This window comes from Cervus elaphus, chromosome 10 (genome assembly GCF_910594005.1).
Source record: "Cervus elaphus chromosome 10, mCerEla1.1, whole genome shotgun sequence".
NCBI lineage: Eukaryota > Metazoa > Chordata > Mammalia > Artiodactyla > Cervidae > Cervus > Cervus elaphus.
In genome coordinates this window covers 55,695,834-55,716,601 of record NC_057824.1, presented here as the reverse complement: position 1 = coordinate 55,716,601, position 20,768 = coordinate 55,695,834, and the positions used below count along the sequence as shown (strand labels likewise).

At 40.2% G+C, this 20,768-nt stretch overlaps 1 protein-coding gene across 1 annotated transcript; it reads left to right on the top strand.

Annotated features, from left to right (window-relative positions):
- The first annotated feature begins 6,673 nt into the window (after positions 1-6,673).
- Positions 6,674-19,589, top strand: LOC122702100 (patched domain-containing protein 3-like). Its single transcript, XM_043915608.1, is given in 5 exon segments — positions 6,674-7,484; positions 7,486-7,782; positions 8,879-9,000; positions 15,274-15,419; positions 17,890-19,589. Coding segments are annotated over 5 exon segments (2,799 nt in total). The 5' UTR covers positions 6,674-6,755; the 3' UTR covers positions 19,395-19,589.
- The last annotated feature ends 1,179 nt before the right edge of the window (positions 19,590-20,768 follow it).

Genomic DNA, 20,768 nt, shown 5'->3' with positions numbered 1-20,768 from the left:
TTCTTGTTCCCACTGCTGCAGATTCTTGTGTTGCCTGCCAAGAGTTCTCCTGCTCCTCTTTCATTGAATGAAGACCAACTTAAAACCCTAATTAATAAATCTCCTAGACGCTGGTACCCTATGATGGGGCCAAATATGAAGGAAATGCTTCAATTCAAACCCTTTTGCTGGCACTCTGGCTTGTTTGGCATATGTGTGCTCCTATTGCAAAGAATGCTCATGATTGTTCTAAGCATCCTAAGCACAGTATGCTAACAAAAGAAACCATTAAGCATAGGTCCCTCTGCCGGGTAAGAAAGGCTCCACAAATAAAATAGCCACAAAATGTGCCTAATAGAAAATACTTTAGATAGAGATGAGCTGGTGACTTCTTGCAGGTAATTAACTTTTAGACTAAGAGCCTGTTTTGTGCTATATCTGCTGTTTTTGCAATCCTTCGTGTTTCTGTTCTGTAAAAATGCAATCCTATCTAGTTCCCATGGAGATGATACCTAACAGAAAGAAAATAGATTAACCACCAGAAAGACAGGGTCGGCTACTGAAGTTGCTTAAAGTTACACCAGGTGCAATTCATAAAATGTCAACAGGCCTGAAGGCCAAAAGATATCATACATAGAGATTAACCATAAAAAAGGCCCTAATAGGCACAGAACCCTTCGGGGGGTGAGGAAGCCCTATTAGAGAACACAAAAATACTATTCTAAAAGTGGTTATAGTTAAGGATTTAGAAAAATAAGAGTTTAGCCCTAGTGCAAAAACAATAAGATAATTGTTAATTTTAACCAAGAGTGCTAAAACAGAGGCTGCCTCACCTGAGCGGCAGAGTCTTTGTGTGCTAAACTTTTTAGATAAATTTAGCTGAGAACTTCTGCAAAAAGACTGACCTTTGTGTTAACAGGATTGTATTTCTACTATGTTGTAACCTGCTGTACCATGAGACTGCCACTTTTCTGTTTTCTGCTAAGCTCAAGGCCAGAAGATAATGTACAAAAAATCTATGGGAAAAGACTCTCATAAACAAAAAGGTGTGCAGAGCACACCTGGTTTCGTGAAGGACAAGCTGATGTAATGTTAAACTAAGTCTGTGTGCTTATCTTCCCCTTAGAAATGTACTAACTTAGGGTATAAAGGCTACGGTAAAAAAAATAAAGCGCAGGCCAGACCCTGCTGCACACTCCCCAGTCTGGTCTCTCTCTCTCTCTCTCGCCAACGCCATTCATCCTGAGGGTAACCCTGGATCCTGCTGGGGCTGGACCCCGGCAATAATCAATCTGATTTTGGTGTCGGCCATCTGGGGGTGTCCACATGTAGAGTCTTCTCTTATGTTGTTGGAAGAGAGTGTTTGCTACAACCAGTGCGTTCTCTTGGCAAAACTCTATTAGCCTTTGCCCTGCTTCATTCCACACTCCCAGGCCAAATTTGCCTATTACTCCAGGTGTTTCTTAACTTCCTACTTTTGAATTCCAGTCCCCTATAATGAAAAGGACATCTATTTTGGGTATTAGTTCTAAAAGGTCTTGTAGGTCTTCATAGAACCATCCAACTTCAGCTTCTTCAGCATTACTGGTTGGGGCATAGGCTTGGATTACCATGATACTGAATGGTTTGCCTTGGAAACAAACAGAGATCATTCTGTCATTTTTGAGATTGCATCCAAGTACTTCATTTCAGACTCTTTTGTTGACCATGATGGCTACTCCATTTCTTCTAAGGGATTCCTGCCCACAGTAGTAGATATAATGGTCATCTGAATTAAATTCACCCATTCCAGTCCATTTTAGTTCACTGATTCCTAGAATGTCGATGTTCACTCTTGCCATCTCCTGTTTGACCATTTCTAATTTGCCTTGATTCATGGACCTAACATTCCACGTTCCTATGCAATATTGCTCTTTACAGCATCAGACCTTGCTTCTATCACCAGTTACATCCACAACTGGGTGTTGTTTTTGCTGTGGCTCTATCCCTTCATTCTTTCTGGAGTTATTTCTCCACTGATCTCCAGTAGCATATTGGGCACCTACCGCCCTAGGGAGTTCCTCTTTCAGTATCCTACCATTTTGCCTTTTCATACTGTTCATGGCGTTCTTAAGGCAAGAATACTGAAGTGGTTTGCCATTCCCTTCTCCGGTGGACCACATTCTGTCAGACCTCTCCACCATGACCCGACCGTCTTGGGTGGCCCCACATGGCATGGCTTAGTTTCATTGAGTTAGACACGACTCTGGTCCTGTGATCAGATTGGTTAGTTTTCTGTGGTTATGGTTTTAGTGTGTCTGCCCTCTGATGCCCTCTCGCAACACCTACCGCCTTACTTGGGTTTCTCTTACTTTGGACTTGGGGTATCTCTTCACGGCTGCTCCAGCAAAGCGCAGCCGCTGCTCCTTACCTTGGACTAGGGGCATCTCCTCACAGCCACCCCTCCTGACCTTGAACGTGGAGTAGCTCCTCTTGGCCCTCCTGCGCCCACACAGCCGCCACTCCTTGGTTGTGGGGTTGCTCCTCTCGGCCGCCACCCCTGACCTTGGACGTGGGGTAGCTCCTCTCAGCCACTCCTGCGCCATCGCAGCCTGTTGCTCTCGGTCGCCACCCCTGACCTTGGGTGAGGGGTAGCTCCTCTAGCCACACCTCTGCATGGTCCGTCGCAGCTTCTGACATAGACGTCAGAAGGGGGCAGAAAGAGTGCCCCCGTGCTAGCCTTCAGCAGTATGGTATACTCCTACCAGCAGGCTGCTAATTAGAGAAAAGAGATGTCTCAAAACTCAGCATGGCACCAGGCCCCTTACCCACAACACGCATTTGGAGATAACACTGGCACACGGTGAGTTGTCCCAGGCCATATAACAATTGACATGAATCTTGAAGAAAGGCAGGATTCCAAGCAAAGACATAGTCTCATTAACATAACCTAAGAGAACATTTGCATCAGTAAAACATACTGGTTTGTCAAGTGGGTTCTGAGTCTTAGGCAGAACCAACTTGAAGAAAGACAGTCTAGGGTAAATACATAGTTCATTAACATAGCTTAAGAAAAGCATTTCCATAAGAAAAATGAATTGGTTAGCTTCAGGTTTGAGAAAAGTTAAGTTCAGGTGGAACCAGATGTAGTCATGGTGACACTGAATTTTAGAAGAAGACTTCTTTTAAATTTGTAAAGAGAAGGAAAAAAGTCTGACACTTGTAGTTTGTTTCCTCCTTCCATTTAAGAGAGATAAAAAATGTCTGCCACTTGGAGCCTATTTCCTCCATTTGGAGACCCCTAGTCTTCCTGCCTGTTACCCTCTCACTCCCATCTTTGGTTACAGCAAAGTTGAGCTCAGCAAATACTGAAGTCTCTCTGCTACTGCAGTAGCCTGAATAAAATGTTTGGCCACCTTAAAAAATAAAAGTATACTTATATGTATAGCTGAATCAGTTTGCTGTACACCAGAAATTAAGACAACTATAAATCAACTATACTTCAACAATTAAAAAAAGGAATATATGTAAATTTTAAAGTAGATTATAATTGCTGCAAGTGAAAGTTGCTCAGTCGTGTCTCTTTGCGACTCCTTGGACTATATAGTCCATGAATTCTCCAGGCCAGAATACTGGAGTGGGTACCCTTTCCCTTCTCCAGGGGATCTGCCCAACCCATGGATCAAATCCAGGTCTCCCACATTGCAGACAGATTCTTTACCAGCTGAGTCACAAGGGAAGCTCTAGGTCAAGGGAAACAACTGTCTATTATGCAACTGATAGGGCCCAAATGGGGTCTCATTGATAACATGGTTCATTATGTTGACTTCACAAACGAAGAATAAAATCACAGTGATCTGTAAGACTGACCAAATTGCCCAAATGGCATCCTGTTATATCACTGGTGCCTATCTTCTCAAAGCTGTGGAACCACCAGATTCCAGAGCTCCAGCTACATGACCATCCCTTCAGAGTTCATTGGTGTGGTATAAGAAGGACTCCGTCAGAAAGGGAGGACACTGGTTCTCCTTAAGGGCCAATCACCCTCTCTTTCCCCTCTAATAAATTTCCCTTTTCTTGCCTGATTACCTGGCTTGCTCTCTTTTTCTCTGCAATCGCCTTACAGCAACAAAATCCAGAATTCATTTAAAAAATTAAGTTAATTCAACTACAAACAAAAGGCATGGTAACCAGCAAATGACAGTGGGAGAACAGGGTAAGGGGATATTCATCACTCAAAATACAGGAACAAGTGATTATTTCCTTAGTACATGAATAATTTCTATAGTAAAGAAGAAAATTTGAATAGTCCAAAAGGCAAGCCAGGAAAAGGTATAAGATGACAATTCACCCAAAGAGGAACTATGGTGAGTCTAAACAACAAATTAAAAAAGTAAAATCAAAATAAGATACCAATGGCACAAATCAAACACTTTAATGACATTCTGGGGTGGGCTGTGACCAAAAAAAGAACTGCATACACTGCTTATGAGGGTGTAAATTGATACAACTTCTATGAGCGACTGAATGAAGTCACTCAGTGATATCCGACTCTTTGCGACCCTATGGACTGTAGCCTGCCAGGCTGCTCCATCCAGAGAATCTTCCAGGCAAGGATACTGGAGTGGGTTGCCATTTCCTTCTCCAGGGAATCTTCCCCACCCAGGGATCAAACCCACATCTCCTGTGTCTCCTGCATTGCAAGCAGATTCTTTACCCATTGGGAAAGTTCAACTTCTATGGATTTTATCAATAACTGAGAAATTTTAAATGGGATATCCTTTGGTCCAGTAAATCCCCTTCTACAAAATCACCTCACAGATGCATTTCTTATGCTTTAAGAAAAAGACATTTGTTCACTTAGCACTGTTCGTATCAGCAAAACATTCTAAACAACCTACAGATCTATCAATAGCATTATAGCTAATTTCTGTTCCAGCCATACAAAATGGAAAACTATAAAACAATTCCAAAGAATAAGATAAATCTACATACAGTCACATGTTAAGATCCTTTGACGTATTTGGTGAAAAATGTAATCTGCATACACATTTTATTTTTCTTTTTTTTCTTTTTCACTCAGTCCTGTCTGATTCTTTGCCACCCCATGGACTATACAGTCCATAGAATTCCCCAGGCCAGAATACTGGAGTAGATAGCCTTTCCCTTCTTCAGGGGGTCTTCCCAACCCAGGGATAGAACCCAGGTCTCGCATACAGATAGTGCAATAATATTTATGAAAATGGACTTCCCTAGTGGCTCAGACAGTAAAAGCATCTGCCTATAATGTGGGAGACCTGGGTTTCGATCCCTGGGATGGAAAGATTCCCTGGAGAAGGAAATCACAACCCACTCCAGTATTCTTGCCTGTGGAATTCCATGGACAGGGGAGCCTGGTAGGCTACAGTCCATGGGTTCACAATGAGTTGGACACAACTGAGTGACTTCACTTTCACTTTCATTTGTGAAAATGATATATTTACATATATCTGGATATGCTTGCAAATGCAAAGAAAATGGTTTGTAAGGATAAACTCCCACTTTTTAACACTTCCATTAAGAAGAGGAACATGATAGAAGGAAGTTTCAGGACTGGGTTTGGGTTCTTCTAGCCCCACTTTTTATTTTATGAATCTACTTGTAACTTTTTACCAGGAGAACAATATGTCTGTAAAGAATAAAAATAACTAAATGAGCTGCACCAGGTTCACCAAAGCCTTACCTGAGAAACATGTTTCTGGATGATCCCCTCAAAGGTAAAATCTGCCCCTTATAACACAGGGGAAATCTGTGCTTTTAGTGTGCGGGTGTGTGTGTGTCAGTGTGTGTGTGTGAGTGTGTGTCCCTGAACAAGTCAAATTCTCCCAGTCAGTTCTGAGTCATGTAAACACTCATTTCATTCGCCTTTAAGAAGTGTGTCTTGTATTAACTAAACCCTGAGAGGACAGGCACCAGGGACAAATTTGGGGCTAGTTAGAGCATGGAATCCGGTCCCAACACTACATGGCAAATAGATGGGGAAACAATGGAAACAGTGAGAGACTTTATTTTGGGGGGCTCCAAAATCACTGCAGATGGTGACTGCAGCCATGAAATTAAAAGACACTTGCTCCTTGGAAGGAAAGCTATGACCAACCTAGACAGCATATTAAAAAGCAGAGACATAACTTTGCCAACAAAAGTCCGTCTAGTCAAAGCTATGGTTTTTCCAGTAGTCGTGTATGGATGTGAGAGTTGGACTATAAAGAAAGCTGAGTGCCGAAGAATCGAGGCTTTTGAACTGTGGTGTTGGAGAAGACTCTTGAGTCCCTTGGACTGCAAGGAGATCTAACCAGTCCATCCTAAAGGAAATCAGTCCTGACTATCCATTGGAAGGACTGATGCTGAAGCTGAACTCCAATACTTTGGCCACCTGATGTGAAGAGCTGACTCATTTGATTCTGGGAAAGACTGAAGGCAGGAGGAGAAGGGGATGACAGAGGATGAGATGATTGGATGGCATCACCGGTTCAATGGACACGAGTTTGAGTAAGCTCCGGGAGTTGGTAACGGACAGGGAGGCCTGGTGTGCCGCAGTCCGTGGGGTCGCACAGCGTCGGACGCGACTGAGCGACTGAACTGACCTCAACTGAACCACGTGACCGCCAACGAAGCTCCAGCATTGGCGGCGCGAGCAGCCCGGGGTCAAACAGACGCGCCTAGAACTTCAGGAAACCGTTGGTGGGTGCAGAGGGGGCTCCGTCCGGCAGCTCCTTTCTGATCTGCCGTGCTGAGAACGTGGGCTTTCCTTCCTGGAAATGAGCCTTAATCCCTCGAAGGTTGCGCCGGAGCCAGAGCCGGAGCGGGAGGCGGAACAAGAGCCTGGGTCCGAGGCCCAGGGGCCGGGGCCGGAGAGAGAGAGCGGACCGCCAGCAGGGCCTGGCCCGGAGCCAGAGCCGCCCTCGGCGGCGGGTCAGGACTGGGAGCCCGAGCGCGGCCGGGCGGCGGGGCCGAGCGCAGAGCCCCCTCCGGGGCCCGAGGCTCCGCCGCCCCTGCCAGCCTCGCAGTCTGAGAACCTTCGGGCCCCGCGGCCCCGCTGCCACACCAACTGCCTGGAGGCACCGCTCTCGCGGGCCTTCAGGCGGCTGGGCAGGAAGGTGGGCGCGCACCACTGGATCTTCCTGCTGCTGCCCATGGCGCTAACGGCCGTCCTGGGCACCGGCCTGATGTACCTGCCCCGGGATGGAGAAGAAGACCTGGAGGAGGAGTACACCCCGATCGGGAGCCCCGCCAAGGCAGAGCGGCGCTTCGTGCAGGGACATTTCACCGCCAACGACTCTCTCGTCTTCTCTATCTCCAGGAAGAGCGCCGAGGTCCCTTATGCCTCCATCCTCGTGGTCTCCAAAGCCGATACCCTGCTAGAGCCGGACATCATAGAGGAAATCAGCAAGGTGGACGACACGGTGCAGGCTCTGACTGTGACCCAGGACAACGGAACCCAGATCCCCTACCGCGAGGTGTGCGCCAAGAACCAGGGCTCCTGTGTCCCCCCCCAACCCACTCTTGTTCGCCTGGAAAAGGAACAAGGGCCTCAACCTGAGAACCATCACCTTCCCCATCTACAGCCTAGCCGGTCAGATCGTCTCCCTGGCCAACATCCTGGGAGGAACTGTCTTGGGCGAGAGTATGGGGCCGAGCCAGTTACTCCTCCAGGCCAAAGCCATGCGGCTGCAGTACTACCTGGAGACAGGAGGAGAGGAAAATGAACGTAGCAAGGCGTGGATGATCCACTTCCTGACGAAGGCGAGCAGCCTTGAAGAGAGTCTGGCCTTGAAGAAGATCCAGGTAGCTAGTGGCTGGAGTTTATGGGAGGCCAGGAGAAGGTGGGAGGGATAAAAGGACTTGTTCCAAGGACGATAGCAGCAGCACTCCCAGATTATCAGATAGAGTCCTTGACTGGAAGCTAGGTGTGCTCTGCTCTATTTGATCCTTAATCCAACTTTCTTAAAATAGCACACTGAAGAAAGCCACAGTAGATTCTAAAAAAGGGTGGATATGTGTAAAACTGATTCACTTTGCTATATACATGAAGCTAACACAACATTGTAAATCAACAATACTACAATAAATTTTTTTTAAATTTTTTTTAATAAAGTAAAAAGAGGACTTTTAAAAAAAAAAAGGAGAAGAATGCCACAAATCTTAAATCCTTGGTAACGTTCTGGTTAAAAACACAAATGGTACATTCTCAGGGTAGGTCTGTTCAGTACAGACATTGATATTCAGGTTTAGTTTGGTTTATCTGGTCAAATTACTCTGTAATTCTTACTTTCAGTTTAAGCCTTTGCTGTTTCTGGGAGCCCCCTAAACTTTGGAGTTCATTGGAATAAAAAAGCAAAACTTTAAATGAAAGTTCCATGATGTTTTTGAGAAAGATGAGCATTTTAAAAGTAAATTATAGCATAGTGCCAGGCGCATATTAGCTGCTCAGTAATTTTGGGGATGGCAAACCTAATACTCTGAATGAAACTGGTGAAAATGAGAAGATATCTTCTGAGAAAAGTCTTTTAATACCCAGGCCTGTCTGAAATGATGTTTGTACAATTAAAATAGTAAAAGATAATGACTGAATAGAAGTTTAGAAAAAGTTATAAGTCTATAGTTATTAATGCTTTCAGTTTTATATAAGATTCAGATTTTGTGTATTCAGGAGTCTTAAGCTTTAGATTTTTTGAAAGAAACTTTGAAAAGCATGCCAGAGATTTGTGGGAAGAAGCAAATCTTTATTACCTTCTTTATTCTAAAATCATAATCCATATATTTTGACTTTTCACTGAATTTTAATGTTTAAATTATTAAGTTGTAGTATTTCAGTATCATATGTAACTCACACACGATATCAGAATTGAAAGTCATTTACCTGAATATGTTTCTGTGGCAGGTTGTCTACTTTTCATCGCTTTCTAGACAACTGGAATTTGAGGCAACTTCTATGACCGTGATCCCCTTGTTTCACTTGGCCTACCTTCTTATCATATTATTTGCAATTGTATCATGCTACAGGTAAAACAATTTTAATAGTTTTTTAAACTCTAAAAAATATTTTATTGTAGTAATGTATATAATGTGTATATAACATTTATAACATAAAATGTGTCATTTCAAAAACCATTTTTAAGTGTACAGATCAGTGGCAGTAATTACATTATCAGTGTTGCGCAACCATCGCAACTATCCCTTTATGAATGTTTTCCATCACCCCAAACAAACACTGTAACCATTAAGTAATAACTCCCCACTGTCTCCCCCAAGTCTTGGCTAATTTTTAATCTAGTTTCTGTTTCCATGAATTTGCCTGTTCTAGAGATTTCATGTAAGTGGAATCATACAGTATCTGTCCTTTTGTGATTGACTTATTTCACTTACCGTAATGTTGTCAACATTTGTCCATGTTGTAGCGTGAGTCCCTTTGCATGGCTGAGTAATGCTCCATTTTATGTATGTGCCACATTTGTTTATCTACCTATCTGTTGATGGGCACTTGAAATATTTTTACCTTTGGACTATAGTGAATAATGCTGCAGTGAAACCTGGTGTCCAAATCTCTGTTTAAACTCCTGTTTGCAGTTCTTTTCAGTATATACCTAGGAGTGGAATTATTGGGTTGTATGATAATTCACTGGTTAGCTTTTTGAAGAACCACCAAACTATTTTTCACAGAGGCTACACCATTTTGTATCCCACCAGCAATGTGTAAGTTTTCCAATTTCTCTACATTCTAACCATGATTATCTTTTTTATGTGGTTACTGGTTATTTGTATAACTTCTTTGGAGCTCCCCAGGTGGTGCAGTGGTAAAGAATCTGCCTGCTGGTGCAGGAAATGCAAGACACTTGGTTTCGATCCCTGTGTTAGGAAGATGCCCTGGAGAAGGAAATGGTTACCCACTCTGGTATTCTTGCCTGGAAAATTTCATGAACAGAAGAGCTTGGTGGCTAGGGGTCACAAGGAGTCAGACAACTGAGCTACTGAGCACACATGCATATCCTTTATGGAGAAATGTCTTTTCAAGTCCTTTGCCCTTTTTTTGGCTGCACGCCAAGGCTTGAAGAATCTTATTTCCCCGACCAGGGGTTGAACTTGGGCCCAGGCCCTTGGCAGTGAAAGTTTGGAGTTCTGACCACTGGACTGCCAGGGAATTCCCACCTTTGTCCATTTTTAGTGAAGCTGTTTGTCCTTTTGTTGTTGAATTCCGTTGTTGTTGAGTATATGTTTTGGATATTAAATCCTTATTAAGTTATGTAATTTGCAAATATTTTCTCTCACACTGTAGATTATCTCTTTACTTTCTTGATAATGTCCATTAATGTACAAAGGTTTTAATTTAGATGAAATTCAAGTTATTTATTTTTATTGCTTCTAATTGTGCTTTTGGTGTTACATCTAAGCTTCCATTGACAAGTAAGGTCATGTGCAATTGCTGTATGTTTCCTTCAAGAGTTTTATGGTTTTAGCTGCAATATTTAGGTGGTTACAATTTTTAATCATAGTTGTATATGATGTGAAGTAGGGGTCCAACTTCATTCTTGTACATGTGGAAATCCAGTCATCCCAGTGCTTTTTGTAGAAAAGACTGCTCTTTCCCAGTTGATTGGATTTGGCATCCTTGTCAAAAATCAATGGGCTGTAGATATATGGATTTATTTCTAGATGCTCAGTTCTACTCCATTGGTCTATATGTCTGTCCATATACTAGTACCACTCTGATTTAAATACTGTAGCTATGTTATAAGTTTTGAAATCTGGAAATCTCAGTCGTCCATTTATTTTTTCTTTTTAAGGTTATTCTGGAATATCCAGGGCTCCTTGTAATTCCATATGGATTTGAGTATTGACCTATACATTTCTGAATAAAAGCTATTGGAATTTTGATAGAGATTGTGTTTAATGTGTAGATCGCCTTAGGCGAGATTGTCATTTTGACAATATTAAGTCTTACCCCCCATGGACTGTGAAAGTCTTTCCATTAATTTAGGTCTTTTTTAGTTTCTTTCACCAATGTTTTGTAGTTTTCCATGTACCAGTCTTTCACTTCTTTGGTTAAATGTATTCCTAAGTATTTCGTTATTTTAAACACTAAATGAAATCACTTTCTTAATTTCCTTTTGGGATTGTTCATTGCACATGGATAGAAACAACTGAATCCTGTGTGTTGATCTTGTATCTTGCAGCTTTACTGAATTTGTTTACTAACTTTAGTAGCTTCCTTTGGATTCATTGGAGTTTTCATATGTACGATCATATAATCTGAAAACAGAGTTAAAATTCCTCCTTTCCAGTTTGAATTCCTTTAATTTCAAAGTCCTGTCTAATTGCTCTGATTAGCACTTCTAGTACATCTTTGAATATCACTGATGAAAGTGGGCACCCTTATCTTGTTCCTGATCTCAGAGGGAAAGCTTTCTTTTTTTCACCATTGAGTTTAACGTTAGCTGTGCAGTTTTCATAATTGCCTTTATAATTTTGAGGAACTTTCCTTCCATTCCTTGTTTTTGAGACTTTTTATCATGAAAAGACATTGGGTTTTGTCAAGTGCCTTTTCTGTACCTTTTGAGAGATTCATATGGTTTTTTATCCTTTGTTCTGTTAGTGTGCTGTATTACATTGATTGATGCTCTCATGTTGAACCACTCTTTCATTCCTGGGGTAAATCCCATATGGTCATGATGTATACTTCTTTTAATATGCTTATTGAATTGTGTTTGCTAGCATTTTGTTGAGGATTTTTGTATCTATATTGATAAGAGGTCTTATTTGTAGCTTCCTTGTGGTATCTTAGTCTGACATTGATATCAGTGTAATCATGGTCTCATCAAAAGAGTTAGGAAGTGTTCCCTTCCTTTAAGTTTTTTTGGAAGGGTTTGAAAAGGATTGGTGTTAATTCTTCTTTACAAATTTGATAAAATTCACCAGTGAAGCCATCAAGCCTGGACTTTATTTTGAAGGTGAGGGGAGGTTTTTGACTGTGGAACAGTCCTTTTTCATGTTCTGTTGAGACTTTCACCTTGAGTCAGTTTAGGTCTTTGTGTATTTCTAGGAATTTGTGTATTTTATCTAGGTTATCCAGTTTTTTTGGCATAGGTTGCTTATAGTAATGTCTTAAATCCTTTCTATTTCTGTAAATTCAGTAGTGAAGTCCCCATTTTCATGTCCCATTTAGTTATTTGTATTTCTTCCCCTTTATCAACTCTAGATAAATGTCTTTCAATTTTGTTGATTTTTTTTTTTTTGATAACCAATTTTTGGCTTTGTTGGTTTTCTCTGTTGTTTTTCTATTCTCAATTTTATTTATCACTGTTCTTATTTGATTCCTTCTGTTAGCTTTGTATTAGGTCTTCTCTTCTTTTTCTGGTTCCATAAGGTGTTTAAATCGACAAAGTGTTTTGAGAGCTTTTCTCTTTTTTTTAATGCAGTATAAATTTACCTCTGGGCACTGATGTCACTACATCTCATAAGTTTTATGGTATTTTGTATGTTTTCATTTTCCTTATAGATTATCTGCCTAGATGTTTTACCCATTATTGAAAGGGAGATATTGAACTTTCCAACTTTTATTGCAGAGCTATGTATTTCTCTCTATAATACTGTTAATATTTGCTTCACATATATTGGGTCTCTGTTATGAGATCCATTTACATTTATAGTTGTTATATCTTCTTGATTAATTCGCCCTTTTATAAATATATGATTCCTTCTGTCTCAAAACTTTTAACAGTTTTTGAAATAGTCTATTTTGTCTGTTATCAGTATAAGCACTCCTAGTCTCTTTTGGTTACTATTCACATGGAGAATCTATTTCAGTCCTGTTATCAATCTATTTATGTCTTTGGATCTAAAGTGAATCTCTTGTAAATAGCATATAGTTGAATCATGCTGTTTTATCCATTCTGATAATATCTGCTTTTTGATTGGAAAGTTTAATCTGTTTAGATTTGAAATAATTGCTGACAAGGAAGGACTTATTTCTATTGTTTGGGTATTTAATATTCTGTATATGTTAGAGCTATTATCCTTCATTTCATCCATTTATACCCTTTTTTTGGCCAAACCCGGGCCCTAGCGGTGACAGCGCTGAGGAGTCCTGACCACTGGGCCCCCAGGGAGCTCCTGTCTCATGCCTTCTTTAACGTGTAGTTTGTCAGATGTCTTGATTGACCGTTTTGCTGCCAGTGATTCCCAAGTCAGCCTGAACACTGGGATCACATGAAGAAATTTTTAGACACATGGATTCTGCAACTTCCCTAGAAACTGTAGATCAGAGTCTGCAGAGCTGTGTTCCAGGACTGCAGGAATCTAAAGTTGGGACTGTCCCAAGTCATTCTGATACACTGCTTAACCAAAGTCCTTCTTGGGGACTAGAAAATCTGCAAGTGTACTCACTGGTGTTCTGCATTCACATCTTTCCTTCCATTGCCTATAGAACATTAAAATAAGGATGATTTAGAGAGTCAACACAGCGACTAGTCGAAGTCAAATCACTCTAGCCAATAATATACTTCACTCCCTCCATCCTATGAAAAATTTACACCAACAATCCAGAAACCTGAAAGAGGGAATAGGGCTAAGCATGTCATATGTAGCTTTTATCCTGTTAATCATTCTGATTTCAAGGATCATTTGTGTTACTTTTATCTTAAATTCCTGTAAATCAATATTGTTGCTTTAAGAAAGTATTGTGTGTATGTGTGAGTCACTTAATCGTGTCCAACTCTTCGTGACCCCAGGGTCTGTACCCACCAGGCCTCTCTGTCCATGGGATTCTCCAGGCAAGAATACTGGAGTGGATTGCCATTTCCTTCTCCAGGGGGTCTTCCTGACCCAGGGATTGAACCCAGATCTCTTGCATTGCAGGCAGATTCTTTACCATCTGAGCTCTAGGGAAGTCCACAAGAAAGTAATGGTTGTAATCAAATTTTGTTTTGTAATCAAAACAAAATACTTTTGTTTTGGTGCATGTATGTATGTTGATTTCGGGCCCTGAGTTTAACAGATAGCACCAGCAGTTTGAGAAAAAGTGAAATACAGGCACACATAGTTGTTTTAATAAGAAAGTTTGGTTATTTTAATGTGGCCTTGCATGAATAAGGTCTTTAGTTATATTTTTGCTCTTTGGGAATCAGCAGCTCCATTTCCACAGTTGACTTTCCTAGTCTTCAAACCAAACTGTTTCTCTCTCCTACTAAAAGTTTCTAGAGGCAGCTGTCAGTCATTTGTTTTGAAGCAGTTGGCAATGAAGTAAAACAGAAACCTAGAGATTGTCGTCAATACTTTAAAGTTGTGGTTGTTGGGGAGTTGAAGTATTAAATCCAGTCTTTTTAAAATGCTATATATATATTCCCATTTTTGTTGGTCCAACCAAGAAATAGACATAAGTTGTATTATTCCAAATGGAGTATTTATTACTTTTTTTTTTTTTGCAATTAGTAGCCACTTTTCTTGGGCTTCCCTGGTGGCTCAGCGGTAAAGAATCAGCCTGTAATGCAGGAGACACAGGAGACACGGGTTTGATGCCTGGGTGGGGAAGATCCCCTAGAGGGAAGGCATGGCAACCTACTCCACTATTCCTGCTTGGAGACTTCCGTGGACAGAGGAGCCTAGTGGGCTACAGTCCATAGGGTCACAAGCCGTCAGACACAACTGGATTGACTGAGCGCACACACACACACACACACACACACACACACACCCTCTTTTATAGAGCACACTCCTTTAGCAGAGGAGAACCATGAAAAACTTCTAGAAGGAGGCTTTCATTCTTTTTGTTAGCCACAATATATATTAAACCAGCTTTGACATACAGGAGGTATTTAGGATTGTGTTCATGGCTAATGGGAGTCATAAGTGGGTGAGAAGGTACCTGGACATGGGCACTTTCATGCTGCTTGCTTCTGTTCACACTCCTTTGGAGATCAGAGTGGAATTATCTATTTGCAATGTTTTAGTATCTTTTTGTGGCTCTGAAAGGCCAGTCAGTGGATTCATGCTTGGCTTACTGCATAAGAATCAACCAGTATAGTTTGGTAAAAGTACAGATTCCCAACTTTTCTGTCCCAACCCCATCCCCCCCCCACCCCCCCCCCCCCCACCGCCCTTTGTTTTTGTTCAGTTGGTCTGGGCTAGTGCCTGGAAATTAAAGTTCTCCAACAGACAGGTATGGGGATTATTGTCCAAGAGGGCTCTGAAGAGGTGTCCGAGTCAAGAATGTTATGAATTGCTGGAATTTCAGTATGGAAGCTACCACCACAAGTTCCATGACTTTTCCCTCCAAATTTACAGGTGTGACTGTGTACGAAACAAAATGTGGGTTGCAGTCTTTGGAGTCATTTCTGTTGCCTTGGCAGTGGTAAGCGGCTTTGGCCTGATGTTGTACATTGGGGTGCCATTTGTGCTCATAGTTGCAAATTCACCATTTCTTATCCTAGGTGAGTAAAACAAAGCGTGAGGCTGCATACTGTGTGGGGGGGGGGGTGTGTGGGGTGGGTAAAGGAAGGGTATTGTGTTAGACTAAGCAAAATAATTATATGTAGGTGACTTTACAGATCCAAAATGAGGTATCAGGAGAAAAAGAAAACCAAATGGAATTATATGCCTTTAGAGTTGGAAAAATCTGGTACCCCAAATGGAAAAATGCAGACCAGGGACATGAACAGGCATTTCACACATACACACACACACACACACACACACACACAGAATCCAAAATACTAATCATTGAAAATGTAAGAAAGAAATATTTGACCTTTTGATTAATCAAGGGATGCAAGTTAAACCAAAAGTGAGATACTTTGCCTTCTTATTAGATTAATGAATATTATAGTAAGATTGAAGGTTTGGGGAAGGTTGTATGCAAGTGAACTCTCTCATATTCTGCTGAGGGAGATTTGTAAATTGGTGCACTTTTAAGATATAACTTTGCAACAAATCAAAAGACTTAAAAATCTAAAATGGAATACGTTTGACCTGCCAACTCCACTTTTGGGAATTTGTCCTAGTTATTGGACAGGTTTTCACAAAATAAAATAAGCATGTTCATTTTAGTGTGATTTAGAATAGGAAAAAACAAGCTAATCCTATATCAACATGGGACTGATCTGCTCATATCACATTAAAGTTTTGGAATCCTATTCAGTCTTTCAAAAGAGGTAGACATAAAGTGTTAAATGAAAAATGCTGGTTATGAAACAAGTTGTTTAAAACAGAGAGATACACAAATATGCATGTATATTTGTATAGAGCAAATTCTGGATAGATAATACTTAAAATATTAGCAAGGATTATCCTTGACAGCTGGAATTACAGTTGTTTAAAGGTTTTCTTTGTATTTGCCTGTACTTTCAGGATTTATTTTACAATAAGCATAAGAAGGCAAATATGTTTCTATTTTGGGTGGTAAGCAACTTGGAAGAATTAATCATTGGTTTCCTAGGGAAGATAGGGGAGGAACTGTGCACTGGATGTATGCCTTCCTAGCACACACTCACGCTTAAGCACTCAATGTTCCCACAGCCATAAACAGCTAAAGTGTAGACAACTGATTTCATATCAACGTCTTCATATTATCTGGATATACCTAGACATGTTAGTGTAGGGGTGCATGTTTGGGGGGGGCTGTGATTTCAGTAGCTCAAGAAATGTGTGAGGACAGTTTCTGAGCCAAGTTCCATAAATAATAAAACCGGCTTTTAAATACCTGTTGCATATCAATGAGTTTATTTGTGGTCCTTAATACTTCAGATTCTTGCCCTTTGTCCAGCTCAATGCAAGCAAAATCCAGAAAGCTGGCTGCAGGGGGCGTGTCAGGATGCAGTTTGTGACAGACTACACAAGGCCTGTGTCACTGCAGGCCTTTTGCCAGACCGTACACACAGAACATCCAAATTAGAGGCAAAGTGCAATTCCCAGTACCTTCCCGTGTAATCCATGGAGAAGATCTTCCAAGGTTGATATTAAAATCAATCAGCACTCAGTTCCAAGTATTGATTTTGTATCAATACACACAGAAACAGGTGTATAGGAGTGAAAGCGGTAGGGAGCTTGAGGGAAGTGAAATTTATCTGCAACGTGCTTAGGCTGTCCTGGGTGATCCCCTTTCTTCTCTGTGGTCCTCCTCTCCTAACCTTCAGTGATGACTTCAGAGTCCTCAAATGTTCTCCTGGCCTCTTTATTCCAAATCAATCAGGAAACATCACTGTGGAAGAGACTGGTTACTTTAGTATTCACTTATTATGTAAGGGATTCTTAAGTTTTACTTTGGTACATATCTGTGATCTCAAGGGTACCTGCATTTTACTGACTTAATGCCTTAACCTGGGCAAGTGAAGTTTGAATGACAGCATTCTGGGTGTCAGAACTAGACTAACAGAAAACTACACGTGTATGGATATCTGTGTGTGTGTGTACAGACTATGGGTTGCCTTTAAAATCATACCACATTGATAGCTAGATGCTAACTGGAGAACAGATAAATCCAGCTTATATTTTAAATAACAGGATGCTAACTCAGTATTAGTGCCTTAGAGTCAAATGCTTTATAAGAGAAAATGGTCTCTCAAATGTTCTGATGGAATCAGAGATGCATGGCTAATCCTGCTTCACCTAATACCCAGTCAGCCAGGTTTCCTGACTCTTCATTGAAACACCCTGAATGATGACTAGGAGTAGAGTGTACTGTGCTATGTGTACAAAGTATAGAGTTATTACAGAGCAAGGAGTGATGAGTTGTGTTGTAGACTCAGAGGCAACCAGAGAAGGTGTCAGAGAAAGCAGTATCCAAACACAGACTCCACAAGATCAATGAGACCTTGAGAGACAGGCAAAGAAAATGGTTTGAGTTGATCTGGTTAATTTTTAATGAATGTTAAAATGTACAAAGACTGTTTCTTTCTCTAACAGGTGTTGGGGTCGATGACATGTTTATCATGATTTCTGCCTGGCAGAAGACCAGCCTCATGGATAACATAAGCGAGCGGATGTCTGATGTCTATTCAAAAGTGGCAGTATCCATTACCATCACCACTGTCACCAATGTCCTGGCCTTCTATACAGGAATTATGACCTCTTTCAGATCCGTTCAATACTTTTGCATCTATACAGGAACAACCCTGCTCTTCTGTTATTTTTATAACATCACCTGTTTTGGAGCATTTATGGCCCTGGATGGGAAAAGAGAAGTAGTCTGTCTACGCTGGTTGAAGAAGCCAGAAACACCTGACCAAAAATGTTCCTCATTAAAAAAGTCCTGCTGCCTCCCTTGCAATTCTCTCCAAGATGAATATAAAGCTGACATCCATCCAATGAATCTGTTCTTTAGAGACTATTTTGGTCCTTTTCTCATAAGCACCAAGTCCAAGATTTTTGTCGTGCTCCTATATGTCTCGTACATCATAGCTAGTGTATATGGGTGTTTCCATGTGCAGGAAGGTTTAGACCTCCGAAATTTGGCAAGTGACGACTCCTACATCACACCATATTTTAATGTAGAAGAAGACCATTTTTCTACTTATGGTCCCAGGGTTATGGTAATCGTTACTGAGGCTATTGACTACTGGGATAAAGATGCTAGGAAAAAACTGGAAAGCTGTCTGGCAGATTTTGAAAACAGTGAGTATGTAGATGAAAACCTTACAGAGTTTTGGTTACAAGAATATGTAAAATATATGGAAAACCTCCGTCAAGATATAAATGATAAGACATCGTTTCTAAGCAATATTCCCACTTTTTTAATGGATTTTCCACTTTTTGCATATGATATTAATATAACATCATCACAGGAAATCATTTGTTCCCGCGCCTTCGTTCAAACCATAGGTATTTCTTCTTCAACCAATAAGAAGCTGATGTTACTCCAGTTCCGAAACATGGCTGAGAAGTGTGAAGTTCCCCTAATGGTGTACAACCCGGCGTTCATATATTTTGATCAGTATTCTGCAATAGTAGAAAACACTGTTCGAAATGTGGTTGTTGCATCAGCAGCTATGTTCATTGTTTCCTTATTATTAATTCCTCATCCCCTGTGTTCTTTGTGGGTAACTTTTGCTATTGCTTCTGTGATTGTGGGCGTCACGGGTTTTATGGCCTTCTGGAATGTCAACCTTGATTCCATATCCATGATTAATCTTGTCATTTGTATAGGGTTTTCCTTTGACTTTTCTGCTCACATTTCCTATGCATTTGTTTCCAGTTCAGAGCCCTCAGTAGACCGAAAAGCCATTGAGGCACTGTATCTGCTAGGCTACCCCGTGTTACAAAGTGCAGTTTCAACAATAATAGGGGTGTGTGTCCTGTCTGCAGCTAACGCATACATCTTCAGGACATTTTTCAAGATTATGTTTCTTGTGATGGTATTTGGAGCTGCTCATGGTCTAGTTTTTATCCCAGTATTCTTAACCTTTTTTTGAAAGTTACTTTGAATAGTCACTAACAAATCAAAGACCAATTATAGAATTCCTGATTGGCCCAATCCAATCTGATTAAAATGCACTATTAAGAATAGTCAATAAACTAAAAACAAAGGCATGTTTCCTTGGCTTGTAAATACCATTTTAAAATGTTATTTAAAATATCCTGAGAAAAATTAATGTCTCGCATTAAAATATTTTTACTAAATTAAGAAGTGTTTTCATCTTTATTACGGTCTATACAATCAAGCATAAGTTTCCAATTATTTGTCCTTTTATTTCCTCATTAGTAGTTTATGCCTGGAATTCAAATATTTTATGTATTATACTCTAAAATGGAATATTATTTTCATTGTACTTCTCATATGCATTATTGTATAAAAGTGTAACTATTATTTATTCTCCTAGTCTGGGGTTTTTCTATGCATTTGTTTTTTAATGGTGTATTTTGATGAACAGAAGTTTTTAAAGTTTTGGAATCAAATTTATCTTTTTTTTTTATGGTTAGTGTTTTCTGAGAAATCTTTACCTAATCCAAGATTATAAAAAATCATCTATATTTTCTTCTCAAAGCTAATAGTTTTGTATTTACATGTTATATTATATTACATATGAATCATAGACCTGTGTTTGTTGGGAAGTATGGGTAGAAGTTCGTTTTCTTCCCATTATAGTTATCCAGCTGTCCCGGGATCTTTAGTGAAAAGACTGTCCTTTCACCATAGGGACTAACTTGGCACCTCTGTCAGAGAACCAAGTGACAATTTATGTGTGGCTCTATTATCTGTTTTTCTGTAATAAAGTGGATACCACACTGTATCAATTACTGAAGCTTTATATTAATTATGGAAATTAGGTTAGGTAAGTTATCCAGCATTTTCCCTCTTTTCCAAATTATTTTGGCTGTTATAGGTTCTTTGCATTTAGATACTAATTTTAGAATCACTTGTCCTTATATCAAAAAAAAAAAAAAGGTTTCTGGGATCATAATTAGGTCATGGTGAGTCTACAGATCAATTTGGGGAAAATAGATATATTAGCAATATGAAATCCTCCAATCTGTGAACATGGTTGTCTCTTACATATTATCTTATTTCATGTTTTTCAGAAGTATCTTATAGATATACTTGGATTTACTTTCTAAGCGTGTTAATATTTTAGCACTGTAAATATTTTGAACCCCTTTTTCATTTTTTTTCACTAATACATAAAAATACAATTGGTTTCGGTATACCTACCTTATTATGTGTAATCTTTTTAGGTTCACTTATTCATGTAGATTTTTGTAGTTTTTTTAGTAGCTTTTAATCTATGCAATTATGTCAAGATCACATAAAGACCATTTTATTTCTCCCTACTTAAATTTTATCTCTT